Source organism: Salvelinus sp. IW2-2015, linkage group LG30, assembly GCF_002910315.2.
Source record: "Salvelinus sp. IW2-2015 linkage group LG30, ASM291031v2, whole genome shotgun sequence".
Classification (NCBI taxonomy): Eukaryota; Metazoa; Chordata; class Actinopteri; order Salmoniformes; family Salmonidae; genus Salvelinus; species Salvelinus sp. IW2-2015.
In genome coordinates this window covers 19,333,812-19,348,239 of record NC_036869.1, presented here as the reverse complement: position 1 = coordinate 19,348,239, position 14,428 = coordinate 19,333,812, and the positions used below count along the sequence as shown (strand labels likewise).

Here is a 14,428-nt window from a genome sequence, read left to right as displayed (position 1 = left end):
TGTTGTTTTTGTTAAATTAATTTAAAATGATTTTGAATTCAATTGAATTTCACACTTGGGGAGGGGGGAACATACTGGCACATTACATTTTGCACATTCAATGTGAGAAAACATTTGCTGTCGACTAGCACACAAGTAAATTGGCATTGCGTTAATTCTTCCCCTTTCATAAGTCAAGAACAGTATAGTGTCCCTTCAATGACCTACTGATTTATGCAAAATAAGGAGAGAAAAAACATCMAAGACGATGAACAACTTGAACCCCTCTCTACACAACTTCAAATGATTCAATGTAAAATTGCAGGAGACCGTCCATTTCTCAACAGTTATAAGACAATACAGATAAAGTGCAATACCTCCTCTTCGCCACTAGCTGTCACTTTCATTTTTGGGGGGAAAACACCTTCGCCAGGGACTGAATGGTAGCGCAAGCAAGAGAAAGAGGGTTCCGCCCAAAATAAGAATGGCCCCTGCACACCCAACACAGGATACTGACCAAGACAACTCGTGATGCAACGGCACCGAGTGGTCACTGGCTAGGAAGGAGAGTACCGATTGGTTGAAAACAATAAGAGACAGGAGAATCAAGAGGCCTAAGAGAGAGGAGGAAAGAGTGATAGAGAAGGGAGAGAGAGAAAGAGAGGGATAAAGAACAAAAGAGAGGTATCAGGGGCTTGGTGTGTGTGTGTGGAGTTGGCAAAACCATTTTACTGGTGGGATGGTGGAGGTGGTATTGATAGCTGTGATCTACTTCCCAGAGCATCAGAGTATATCAGGACTGGACAGATGCCATGACTAATGCCMTGTGTATCTAATTAGTGAGCTCCCTTGATACACTTGAATAACGGCTATATGGCTTTTTAAAGTGTTGAGTACCGGTAGCTTTTTTTTGCTGCATGCACAGGTTGACTCCTAACGCACCCATAACTCTCTGCAACTGTCACACCCAGATCTGTTTCACTTGTCTTTATGATTGTCTCCACCCCCCTCCAGGTGTCACCCATCTTCCCCATTATCTCCTGTGTATTTATACCTGTGTTTTCTGTCTGTCTGTGCCAGTTTGTCTTGTTTGTCAAGTCAAGCAGCGGTTCTCTCAGCTCCTGCTTTTCCCCAGTCTCTCTTTTTTCTCACCTTCCTGGTTTTGACCCTTGCCTGTCCTGACTCTGAGCCCGCCTGCCTGACTACTCTGCCTGCACCTGAGCCTGCCTGCCGTCCTGCACCTTTGCCCCACCTCTGGATTTTTGATCTCTGCCTACCCTGACCCTGAGTCTGCCTGCTGTGCTGTACCTTTGCCCCACCTCTGGATTACTGACCCCTGTCTGCCCTTGACCTGTCTTATGCCTGCCCCTGTTGGATTATTAAACTGTTAATTCGACGTTGTCTGCATCTGGGTCTTACTGTACCTTCAAACCTGATAGCAACATAGGGAAGATCTCAATTGCGTAATCCTCATGTCCTCGCTCCTCTCTTCTCGTCTCCTTCTCAAAACCCATTGGATGACAAAGCCAGAGGTCTCCCCCCGCTGACCTTCTCCTCTAATGGGTTTGGAGAAGGAGATGAGGAGAGAGGATGCGAGGAGTATGCAATTGAGATCTTCCCAAGGTCTCATTAGACATGTCAAAATAGTAATATTTAATCATTGTAGTTATACATGTACAGTATGTCACCTTGGCTGCCATATGTCTACTCACTCACCTGACAGAATGAAGCAAACCGATGCAGCCTTGAGGAAGAATGATTCTCCTTTGCTGAGGGCTGTGGTGATGCATATGGCCCCTGTGACCATCAGGAAGAGACCGAAGAGGGCCATCATGGCCGCCGCCACATTCAGACCTGGGAAGAGCGAAACGGTTATCGTCTTGATACAGGTACATTCCATTATTCATAGTACACTGGCACCAGGTACATTTACATTTGAGTAATTTAGCAGACCCTCTTATCCAGGGCGACTTGCAACGAGTTCATTCAACTAAGGTAAGTAAAATAACCAAATAAGTTCAACCTTATTCAAAATGGCCAATCTACAAAAGGTAAAGTCCTTGCATCCACTTGTAATTCTAACAGATATTGGTACATCCCCTCACTGACATACTCTAGGGAAGCGTTTCCCAAACTCGGTCCTGCGGACCCCAAGTAGTACACATTTAGTTTTTTGCCCTAGCACGACACAACTGATTCAAATGATCAAAGCTTGATGATGAGTTGATTATTTGAATCAGCTGTGTAGTGCTAGGGCAAAAACAAAAATGTGTACCCCTTGGGGTCCCGGGGACCGAGTTTGGGAAACGCTACCCATGCTGCCCTAGGAGTTACTGACTTGCCTAGAGATAATAGAATCGTTAAATATCGCACTCCTGACATGTAGGGCATCATGCCCATTGAAACTAACAAAAAATCCAGAAGATAGTTTATTTTGCGCATAATAAATCCAAAGAAATAGAATTTGGCCATCAGTGCCCCTCTTAAAAAATGTGGCGCATGACACCTCTGGTTTAGAGCTCACCGTTTTTTCCACATTGACCCATGAAGAAACAGTCTTACTGACTTCAATGCTATAATGGTAAAAGGAGTAGGTGGAATACATTTTAGACACTCACTGCAGTCAATGGCTGACCCAGTGCAACATAGATGACAGACTTGAGGAAGAAAGAAAGCATGTGGGTGGGCAAGGTGAGACATGGGTTGAAAGAAGGCAGGGGGCAAGCTGACTCACTCTTTTCTGTCGTCTTCTGGAAGAGGATGGCGTTCTCTCCAGTGGTGTAGAACTTGAAGTAGGTGCAGTTAGATTCTAAAAGGAGATAGGGAGAGACAAGGAACTTATTTGAAACAGATGGAGACCTTATCAACTTGCACATCACCATAATCTTATTGAGGTTCATACGGCTTGCTGCACACTAATTGTTATGCATTCGTGCACATCGATGACAACGCCAAGGTTATGTCTTCTATGCAATTAGTGTTATGGCATCTTGTAGTCTGATAAAAGGTCGTTTATCCTACATATAGACTGCCCTCTCTAGTAAGACATTTTAGTACAGTATTTGAGGGTAATAGGTGTGTGAGTTTAAGGTAAGCATCTATCCCTACAGAATGTAAATGTATATTGTGACCCTGTCTACACCTGAAGGCCAGTCATTGGATTGTGGCCACAATACAAATAACTGATATCTAGCCGTAACTAACGGTGGGGCTATAGCTAAGTAATGATATAATTGTCACTTCTGGCCTTGAAATTTGGGATCGTGAAATTTGGCTGAACTACCCCTTTAAAATCTGGCATAAAGGGCCATAGGATTTCTCAAGAGAGTGTTTTGAATGTATGAGTTTGAGTGAATGCGGTTTGGTTTACACAATTTGCCAGTATGCAAAAAATGGATCTGTGATTTCTGATAGGTGGTTTTGTACAGATTGGATTGCATGAGGTTGAGTAGATACCGTTTGGTTTACACAAAATAATGTAGGCCTATTCATGCAACTCCAGAGCAGTTACCTCCGGGCAGTTCAGCCGGCCCACAGCTCTCTCGCTCAGGGTCTATGTCAGCCACCCACAGAGTCCGGGTGCATCCTTTCCACAGCCCGTAGTGTGCTGCCAGACACGTCTGGTTGTTGTAGAAGTTCTTGGGCGGGGACAGCTCCACCCAATACTCTGTGCCCAAGCCCAAGACAGTCAACACCACACCCACGATGGCCACGAAGAACGCCAGCTTGATCTTGCCCTCCTGGACGTCGCTCATSCCTCCTGATGTTGACGCTTTTGCACGGCGCTTAACTCCCATAGCACCAGCCCCAGCCCCTCTGCCACCCATGACACCGGTCAGTCCCAGAGTACCTCCTCCGGGTCCTATTCCCGCCCCTGGTGGAATCGGCCTGCCATCCTCTTCGTGCAGAAAGAAGGTGGACCACATGGCTTTGCAGATGTTTACGATTGAAAAAAATATATGAATAATGGATAAAGACAGGTAGAGAGTGTAGGAGACAGGGAATGGGTTTATATGGTGAGGTGGCAGTGGAGCAATAGAAAGGATGGTAGACAGGGGTTAGTGAGGCAAGAGGAATGGAGGGAGGGAAAGAAGGGGAATGGGAATTAGCAGCACTGATGACTCAGTTTATAAAGCAAACATACCAAACCCACCATAAAAAAGGATAAGGATCAGTGCAGAAAATATATATATATTATTAATTATTAAAATCATGAATCATGAATTGTTAGGTATTAACACCAGACATTGAAAGCTTGATGTAAAAGGTGGTTTGGAAGAAGTATGCGATGAGCGGGTCATAATGAAAAATGGTTCAAAAGATAGAATAGATTAGAAAAAAATATCAAAAATAGAGGTAGCTTCCGTGTAAATGTTGGGAAACGGAGWTATGGAGGAGAAGCCAGGAGGGAGAAAGCAGCTTATTCTAGAAGAAAAACCAAGAAAAAAAACAATGAGTTTTAACATCAGTAGAAGAAAATCTACTGACTTTAATCCATCACAATGTTAGTATAAACTAAAATGAACAACTGCCATGTCACCTTATAGAGTCTGATCCAATCCAACATGKCAAATATCATTTTAATGCTGCAAAGAATACTTTCCAACTGCATGGTTGGATATCAAGTCTGAACCAGCACATGTTAATGAGTGCCAAATTGATACTTTCTCACCTTTTCATAGCAAATATTGTGTGCACCAGTGGAGGTTAGTACCGTTTTAAGATGAGGGCAGACACACAAAAAAAATATGAGCATGACCTTATTTCTATTACAGCATATTGGATGACTGTCATTCATATTCCATTCACCCAACTCAATGTAACATCGATAGGTTTAGGCTACTACATGATACTCCAATTTTCCCTATACCCATCATGAGGTTGCTACAACCTAGCCTATGAATAAAAGTTTACAACGTAAGTGCACAGGTCGAGAGAATGTTTTGTAATCATGGTGACAGATCGTGTTACATTCAATACCGCCTTGCACACACTTTTGCCTGCATCTAACGTTAGCTGATCTAGGGTGTAATCATTAGTCCTACAGTTGAAAACGAGAGTTGCTATTGGACAAATTCAGGTATGTTTATCCGTTGTTTCGTCACGTTTGCTTCAGTTTAAGAAACATTTTTCAACAGAATCGGGGGAATGAATACAACCCCTGATCACACGCAAACACAGTTCACTTTCATAGCAGCCATAAACAAAGAGCGTGATCACTTTGTTTGTTGTAATTCCTTTTCGTATCTACGCACGCTACTCCTCTCTCACCTTTTCCCTTCACTTGCGGACTTCAGTGCACAACACATTAGCTGTCTGTGACCAGGCGAAAAAAAACGTTCCAAGCAAACCCTTCATAATATAACCGCTAACTGCTACACACAGCCTACATCGTTGTCACAATATTATCTAACGTCATAGTCAACATAGCTAATAGAACTAACGCATTAGTAAACCTGCTACAATCATGCAGTACAGTGTACAGTCAGCAATCAGTTTAGCAGTTACACCGGCAGGCCCCGGTGGCAATAAATTAATAAAACCTTCCTTGACTTGGAAGACTTCCAGTGTTGGATAGCCATAGCCAGCTAGCTAACCTAGCACCCCTCTCCGTTTGAGCCGGGTGTTTGAGTAGGCTAAACTAGCTAGCTAGCTAAGTACTGTAAGTGAAAAAAATACTACGAAAACTAGCTCTCTCGCTCTCCATCTTCAATTTTGAAGAAATGTATTTGTTAACTGTAACTTGTCTTTCTATCTCTTCGAGTCAACTGCTCACCACAAGTTATGCACTGCAATGCTAGCTGTAGCTTATGCTCTCAGTACTAGATTAATTCTCTGATCCTTTAATTGAGTGGACAAAATGTCAATTCATGCTGCAAGAGCTCTGATAGGTTGGAGGACGTCCTCTGGGAGTTGCCATAATTACTGTGTAAGTCTATGGAAGGGGGTGAAAACCATGAGCCTCCTAGGTTTTGTATTGAAGTCAAATGTACTCAGAGGAGGACAGAAACTAGCTGTGAAACTAGCTACACCATGGTGCTACCCTACAGAGTGCTGCTTAGGATACTGTAGACCTTCATTGCAAAACAGTGTGTTTTAATCAATTATTTGGTGACGTGAATATATTTTGTATAGTTTAATCTAAAAATGATATATATWTTTTTTTCCTCCACTATTTTTATGAAATTCTCTGTGCCTCCACTGGTATGCACATGTTACTTCAGTTACTATCATTTAAGTCAGAGTTGTGTTAAAGTCACTTACACATCTTAAAGTACTATATCAATATTTACTGTAGACTGAAAGATGGACAACAGTAGTAATTATCCTACACATAGCTACCTTACAAAGAATTCTAAGCAACTAGTATGTCAACTAAAAAATAAGACAATGAAAAGGTTTCATCACAAATATTTGCACAGCTTTACTGTTACCCTCGCATGATATACAAATTGGCAGCTTAATGAGAGGAAGCTCTGAATCATAGATATTACAATTACAGATGCAAAACAGTCCTCTATGATTCAGTTTTGAATACTTAAAGTGCCTCGCAATATTCCATTCAAATCAACTTATTCAATGACAATACCCATTGAAATATACAACAGTGTGATCAACAGGAAATTGAAATAAGCAAAAACACAAACGGCAACAAATGCAGAGACCCCAGAGCAACATTCAAGGCCATAATTTGCGCATAAGCAATTCAGTTTATTTTTCTGAGCTGTAATTCAATATCTACAACGGACACAACTGAATTAACTTCTACTCATTTTGCTTTACTATAGACTTTAGTCATGACCACGGTACGAATCATAACAATGATATGAAGAAGTTGCTGACCTGCTTGGTGTGTGTGTGTGGTTCAGTTCGGGAATGAAATAGGGTGAGGCGAAGAGAGGGAGTGAGCGAGAGAGGGATCGCAGAGGAAGAGAGGAGGTATGGGCAGTGGAAAGAGGGTGGAGGCCAAAGTAGCCTTGTGTTGCAGAGAGTTGATGAATGGGTGGGTTTAGTAACTATGTGGCCACATGCCTACGTGGTGTTTGAAAGTGTATATGTTTGTTTAGACATGCACATATGGTTGGTTGTGCTGGAACTATCTGTCTTTGCTGGCCCCTGTAAAATGTATTTGCGAGAATATGCGTCATGAGTGTGTGGTCTCTATATCACTCTGTGTCTGTGTCGTGTGTGCGTGCGTGCGTATATGTGTGTGTGTGAGCATGCACCCGTTACTGTGTGTGTGTGTGTGTGCATGTGTGTTTGCGTGTGCCTGCACCTGATAGTGTGTTTGTCTGAGTGAGAGAGCGAGCGCGTGTACACGAGAGAGTTTGGTGTGTGTGTTTCTTCATTCTATTTTTGACAACCACCTGTTAATGACATAAAAAAAAAAGAACTAGAGGCACTGGACCCCTGACGAGGTTATGTCAGGAAAGGGGGTGGAGGTAAATTCCTGGGGCTTCTGCTAGTATTTTGTTGATTAAAGAATTGTGGCTGCAACACTTCAAAAAAGAAACTCTGCATAGCCTTGAAGGTGTGACGTAGGTGGAGCAAGATCGAGTAACGGCAAGGGGCAAACCAAATACTCTGCCTCTGCTGACAACTTCAAACCCACAATTTATCCATGGTCAATCTGGGTTTGTGTAGGAGACAGTATTATCTGATTACAGCTAAGCAACTGGACTTGCAGGATCTATTCACAGGGTCTATACCACTTAACGGTAATGTACCCGTGAGCAAGATCCAACCTGTATTGCTTGAGTTAATGCAAAGTCTATTTTAAAGCGGCTATATAAAGCGGCTATGCAAAAGTAAGTGTGACTTTTGTACATTGCCCTAGATAAAGGCGTCCTCTTGGCAGGAGGAAGAAGAAATGGGGACATTTTAGAAATGTACTCGATGTCTTCCATTCTAAAGGTGACATTATTACAATTGTTGCTGGGGAGACTTATTAGTGAATGATTTATAAAAACTCAAAATCAAGTTGACTCAAAAGTAAATGTCACTTACTCCTGTATCGGAAAGTAAAAAAAAAAAAAGTGATCATGCTTGTAAATCTTTTATACTGCCGCTGCCCAATGCAGAACCTTATACAGTGAGTGCATGGGGATGGCTGTTACCAGCACATACCGTTCAGATCCCATGTCCTGAAGCACATACTGTACAGTACACAACATAGGCATAAGGACCTCAACACCATACCACAACCCCCGATCAGGGGGAMAGACCTATGTAGGGAGGTCATATTGTACTCGTTTTGCATAAATAAATTATACATACTGTATGAACAAATAATTGTTTAACAAAAATACATGTACTGCTGGTATGTATATCTGGGCCCACATAATAACATTATTAGTCTATAAGAATGCAACGCAGGGGTAGTTGTGACCTCTGGTCTGAACAGTGCTTCAACAGAGTTGGTCATTATGCGACTGGAAACGTTCATTGACGTGGGGAATTATTCTCCTGTCAGTGACAGAATGCTGCAGTCAGATGTGCTCAGCATTGTGATAAGTAATGAGAGAGACCGGGCCGTGTTCGAATACAGAAATGCATCCTTCCTTCCKTGTTTCCTCAAATATCTTTGAAAATGCATCCTTCCTTCCTTGCGTCCTTGAGGCAAGCAGAGATTTATACGTGATTGGATAGGTGTAAGAAATGTTACCACCCCATTACTTTCACCAATCCAACTAATTGATATCTCTGATTACTTCAAGGAAGGTAGGAGGGAAGGATGCATTTCTGAAGTATTAGAAAAGGGTCCTGGAGTGCGACTTACTAAGAGACTGTAGCAGCAAATGATCTCCATAAGATGGCACTACCAGTCAGAGCTTTGTGGGGTTGCAGTACAGGACAAAATGAGCCCCCCTGATTTAAAAGGCATGCATGGCGAGGATGAATCCTAATGCGTAATATGATTAGACCAGTGTGAGGGGGATTCATACGGGACAAAGTTGGGGTTGGGTTGCCTTGTGCTGTTGTGGTCTATGGATAATACATTGCTATTATCAAAAAAGGCTTCAAAGTTGACAAAGAGCTGAAACATGTTGGATGGTCTGGTGTGCTATCTAAGGCTTGGGGGGGTACTTACTGCCTTATTTGGCGTGTATGGCATGGAGTTCTTTCTGAAAAGGGGACATGACACGGGAAATGTAAGGTTTATTATAGGTTAGCTGCAGTATAGCTAGAAGGATTGTATATAGTGTGGTATTAAGGTTTAGTCTGTTATATTCCATTGTATGTGCTGTCAGTATGGCAGTGCATCCACTCCTCCCTGACTATGAGCTGCATAATAGCCAGTGGTGATACTGTGCTTCCTTCTCTCTCTGATTATATTAAGGTCCTGGCTGACGCAGAGAGAGATAAGGGGATTGCCACAGGAGGAGCGCCTGCCAGTTCTGTGCACTGTGAAGAAGAACGATTACTCATCAACCTCCTTGTCTCTCTCTCTCGCTCTCAATTTTTCTATCACTCACTTAGTGACACACAAATTGAATGTAACATACAACATGCACGCACACCCTCGTCTCAGACCCGTTCTCTGTTGATTTACTCTATCAACAGTTATTTCTCACATTTATCCTCGCTCTCACTCATATTTCCCTTTCTCAATTTTCTCTAAACAAATTTCCTCTGCCATATCGCCTGACAACATTATCGTTGTGAAGACAGTGTGGAAGAGAAATCACYGTTACTGGAGTTATACCTAGTACTGATGTGCACTCGGTATAACGTTTCAACAGCAGCATATCAGAAGTAACGAAAATCAAATCAAATGTATTTATAAAGCCCTTTTCACATCAGCAGATGTTACAAAGTGCTTATACAGGAACCCAGCCTAAAACCCCAAACAGCAATCAATGCAGATGTAGAAGCACGGTGGCTAGGAAAAACTCCCTAGAAAGAAACCTAGGAAGAAACCTAGAGAGGAGCCCTGAGGGGTGGCCAGTTCTCTTCTGGCTGTGCYAGGTGGAGATTATAAGAGTACCCTTTAAGGCCAGATCGTTCTTCAAGATGTTCAAATGTTCATAGATGACCAGCAGGGTAAAATAATAATCACGGTGGATGTAGAGCGTGCAACAGGTCAGCACCTCAGGAGTAAATGTCAGTTGGCTTTTCATAGCTGAGCATTCAGAGGTCTAGACAGCAGGTGCGGTAGAGAGGGAGAAAGAGGGGGAGTTAAAACTCTAGCAGCAGCACGACAAGGTAGCACATCAGATGAACAGGTCAGGGTTCCATAGCCACAAGTAAAAGAGCAGAAACTGGATCAGCAGCATGACCAAGTGGACTGGGGAGTCATCAGCCAGGAGTCATCAGGCCAGCTAGTCCTGAGGCCAGCTAGTCCTGAGGCATGGTCCTAGGACTCAGGTCCTCCGGGGAGGGGTGAGAGAGATGGGAGAATTACAGGGAGCATACTTAAGTTCACACAGGACACCAGATAAGACAGGAGAATTTCACCAGATAGGAAAGAGTGACGCTAGCCCCCCGGCACATTGACTATTGCAGCATAGATACTAGAGAATGAGACGGGAGGGAGGGATCGTGGGTCACTGTGGCCCTGTCCAAGGATACCCCCGAACAGGGCCAACCAGGCAGGATATAACCCCACCCACTTTGCCAAAGCACAGCCCCCACACCACTAGAGGGATATTAAYAGACCACCAACTTACTACCCTGAGACAAGGCCCACTTCAAATAGACACACTTTGCCTTGATGACAGCTTTGCACACTCTTGGCATTCTCTCAACCAGCTTCACCTGGAATGCTTTTCCAACAGTCTTGAAGGAGTTCCCACATATGCTGAGCACTTGTTGGCTGCTTTTCCTTCACTCTGCAGTCCGATTCATCCTAAACCAWCTTAATCTCTTTGAGGTCGGAGGGATTGTGGAGGCCAGGTCATCTGATGCAGCACTCCTTCTCGGTCAAATAGCCCTTACACAGCCTGAAGGTGTGTTCGGCCATTGTCCTGTTGAAAAACAAATGATAGTCCCACTAAGCCCAAACCAGATGGGATGGCGTATCGCTGCAGAATGCTGTGGTAGCCATGCTGGTTAAGTGTGCCTTGAATTCTAAATAAATCACAGACAGTGTCAGCAGCAAAGCACCCCCACACCATAACACCTCCTCCTCCATGCTTTATGGTGGGAAACACACATGCGGAGATCATCCGTTCACCCACACCGCGTCTCACAAAGACACGGCGGTTGGAACCAAAAGTCTCCAATTTGGACTCCAGACCGAAGGACAAATTTCCACCATTGCTCGGTTTTCTTGGCCCAAGCAAGTTTCTTATTCTTATTGGTGTCCTTAAGTAGTGGTTTATTTGCAGCAATTCGACCATGAAGGCGTGATTCACACAGTCTCTTCTGAACAGTTGATGTTGAGATGTGTATGTTACTTGAACTCTGGACTTGGTCTTTTACCAAATAGGGCTATCTTCTGTATATACCCCCCCCCCCATATCTTGTCACAACACATCTGATTGGCTCAAACACATTAAGAAGGAAATAAATTCCACAAATGTACTTTTAAGAAGGCACACCTGTTAATTGAAATACATTCCAGGTGACTACCTCATGAAGCTGGTTGAGAGAATGCCAAGAGTGTGCAAAGCTGTCATCAAGGCAAAGGGTGGCRCCGACAGAGATTGCGACTAGCTCTTAGAAAACGTTGCAGTATTTAGTTTGTTTCTGTACTATTTTTTACATTATTAGCATTACAGCCGGGAAGAGCTATCGGATATTAGAGCGGCGGTAACTCACCAGAACTACCACCATTACGACCAGGAACACGACTGCCCTGGAGCAGATCCTTTGTTCACTCTCCCCCGATCAATTGAATTTATTCCAGAGACCGATCCAAACATCCCGGGGGAGGAGAGGCACTCGAGGCAGCCTGCTGGTTCAACTTAGGAGGTGTGCACACCACCCACCTCTTCCGAGTATATTACTCGCTAATGTTCAGTCTTTGGATAACAAAGTTGATGAGCTGAGAACAAGGATTTCTTTCCAGAGAGGCATCGGGTCCTGTAACATACTTAGTTTCACGGAAACATGGCTCTCTCGGGATACTCTGTCGGAGTCAGCATGGTAGCATTTGCGGGAAACTGAAAGTGCGAACTACCGCATTTAACAATGGCAAGGCGACTGGTAATATGGCAGAATATAAACAGTGTAGTCATTCACTCTGCAAGGCAATCAAACAAGCTAAACGTCAGCAATTCAACAGCTCAGACACGAGACGTATATGGCAGGAACTACAGACAATCACAGACTACAAAAGGAAAACACTCACCTCTGTCATCATGAAGTGCTTTGAGAGACTAGTCAAGGATCATATCACCTCTACCTTACCTGCCACCCTAGACCCACTTCAATTTGCTTACCGCCCCAATAGATCCACAGACGATGCAATCGCCATCACTCTGCACACTGCCCTATCCCATCTGGACAAGAGGAATACCTATGTCAGAATGCTGTTTATTGACTATAGCTCAGCATTCAACACCATAGTACCCTCCAAGCTCATCATTAAGCTTGAGGCCGTGGGTCTGAACCCTYCCCCTCTGCAACTGGGTCCTGGACTTCCTGAAGGGCCGCACCCAGGTGGTGAAGGTAGGAAACATCACCTCCACTTCGCTGATGCTCAACACTGGGCATCCACAAAGGTGCGTGCTCAGCCCCCTCCTGTACTCCCTATTCACCCATGACTGCGTGGCCAAGCACGCCTCCAACTCAGTCATCAAGTTTGCAGATGACTTAACTGTACTTAACTTAATTAACTTAACTTAATTTTGAAAAACAGCCCCAGACCATTATTTCTCCTTCACCAAACTTTACAGTTGGCACTGTGCATTGGGGCAGGTAGGGCACATTTCCACTGCTCCAGAGTCTAATGACGACAAGATTTACACCACTCCAGCCGACGCTTGGTATTGCGTATGGTGATATTAGGCTTGTGTGCAGCTGCTCGGCCATGGAAACCTATTTCATGAAGCTCCTGACGAACAGTTCTTGTGCTGATTTTGCTTCCATAGGCAGGTTGGAACTCAATAGTGTGTTGCAACTGAGGACATACAATTTTTACGCGCTACGTGCTTCAGCACTCGGCGGTCCAGTTCTGTGAGCTTGTGTGGCCTACCACTTTGCGGCTGCTCCTAGACGTTTCCACTTCACAATAACAGCACTTACAGTTGACCGGGGCAGCTCTAACAAGGCAGGAATTTAACGAACTGGAAAGGTGGCATCCGATGACGGTGCAATGTTGAAAGTCACTAAGCTCTTCAGTAAGGTCATTATACTGCCAATGTTTGTCTATGGAGATCGCATGGCTGTGTGCTCGATGTTAAACACCTGTCAGCAACGGGTGTGGGTGAAATAGCCGAATCCACTAATTGCAACTTGGCTATCCTCACCAAAAGGCGATAGTTCTCTTGTATATTAAGAGTACAGCGACTGCAATGAGAAGGCATCATGTTACTTAGCATTTTTTTGGGCCGGAGTAGGTCCAGCAGATCTATGTCCAGATAAAGAGTCCGGGGTAAAAAAAAGTTCAATTAAAAAAGTAGTGTGAGGACAAAACTAAAACTAAGACCTTGGTAAACATATATACAACGTTTGATTAAATAGTTATTAGGAGTTTATACGTTTGGCAGGTAGCCAAGTAGCAACAAAGAGAACAGCAGTACGGAGACAATTCAGAAGTGCATTGTGTCACCAGTCACGTGAAAAAGGGAATGTCCGTCCAACCATTGCAGGAGACACAAAATGGCCGTCCAGTCACTCAACAAAGTATTTTATTTCCCCAAAGGATCATTTAGCTGGCCAGGTGTTGGACTGAGCAGTTCAACCACACCTCCCTATTTGGATTTCACAACAGGAACGGACATCAATTGACAGCCTCAATTGACAGCCACAGCCTCAAGACACGACAGGACACCTCACCGGACTGAATGGCTCCAGCCATTCTACACTGAAGCTAAATTAAGATGACCCTGGATGGCCCCATCACATGTGGGAACCTGTCACTCAGCAGATTGGCTTGTTGGTGTGAGAGAGGATATGATACAACTGGCTGAGACACATGTCCCTAATTCACCCTGCGGCCAAATGTATTCATAGTGCGACTGTATGGCACTGCTGGTAGGCTTGGCTGAACGTTTCTGGTGTCATCTTTTTTACTTTATGTAAATACAGCGAAATGCACACTGCTCTAGTCCTGGCTATTAGAAACAGACACTTACAGCGCCTTCAGAATGTATTCACACCCCTTGTCTTTTTCCACATTTTGTTGTGTTACAGCCTGAAATTAAAATTGATTACGTTTAGATTTTGTTGTCCCTGGCCTACACACAATACTCCATAATATCAAAGTGGAATTCTGTTTTTAGACATTTTTACAAATGAATTAAAACTGAAAAGCTGAAATGTCTTGAGTCTAAGTATTCAA

General features: G+C 43.8%; 1 protein-coding gene across 1 annotated transcript; it reads right to left on the bottom strand.

The window, feature by feature from the left end:
• Nucleotides 1-126: 126 nt before the first annotated feature.
• Nucleotides 127-6,929, bottom strand: LOC111955383 (voltage-dependent calcium channel gamma-6 subunit). Its single transcript, XM_023975612.2, has 5 exons — nucleotides 6,823-6,929; nucleotides 3,491-4,404; nucleotides 2,714-2,788; nucleotides 1,696-1,833; nucleotides 127-593 (listed from the first exon to the last, which is right to left on the bottom strand). The coding sequence occupies exons 2-5, from the start codon at nucleotides 3,903-3,905 to the stop codon at nucleotides 370-372; spliced, it is 852 nt and encodes a 283-aa protein (XP_023831380.1). The 5' UTR covers nucleotides 3,906-4,404; nucleotides 6,823-6,929; the 3' UTR covers nucleotides 127-369.
• Between the last annotated feature and the right edge of the window lie 7,499 nt (nucleotides 6,930-14,428).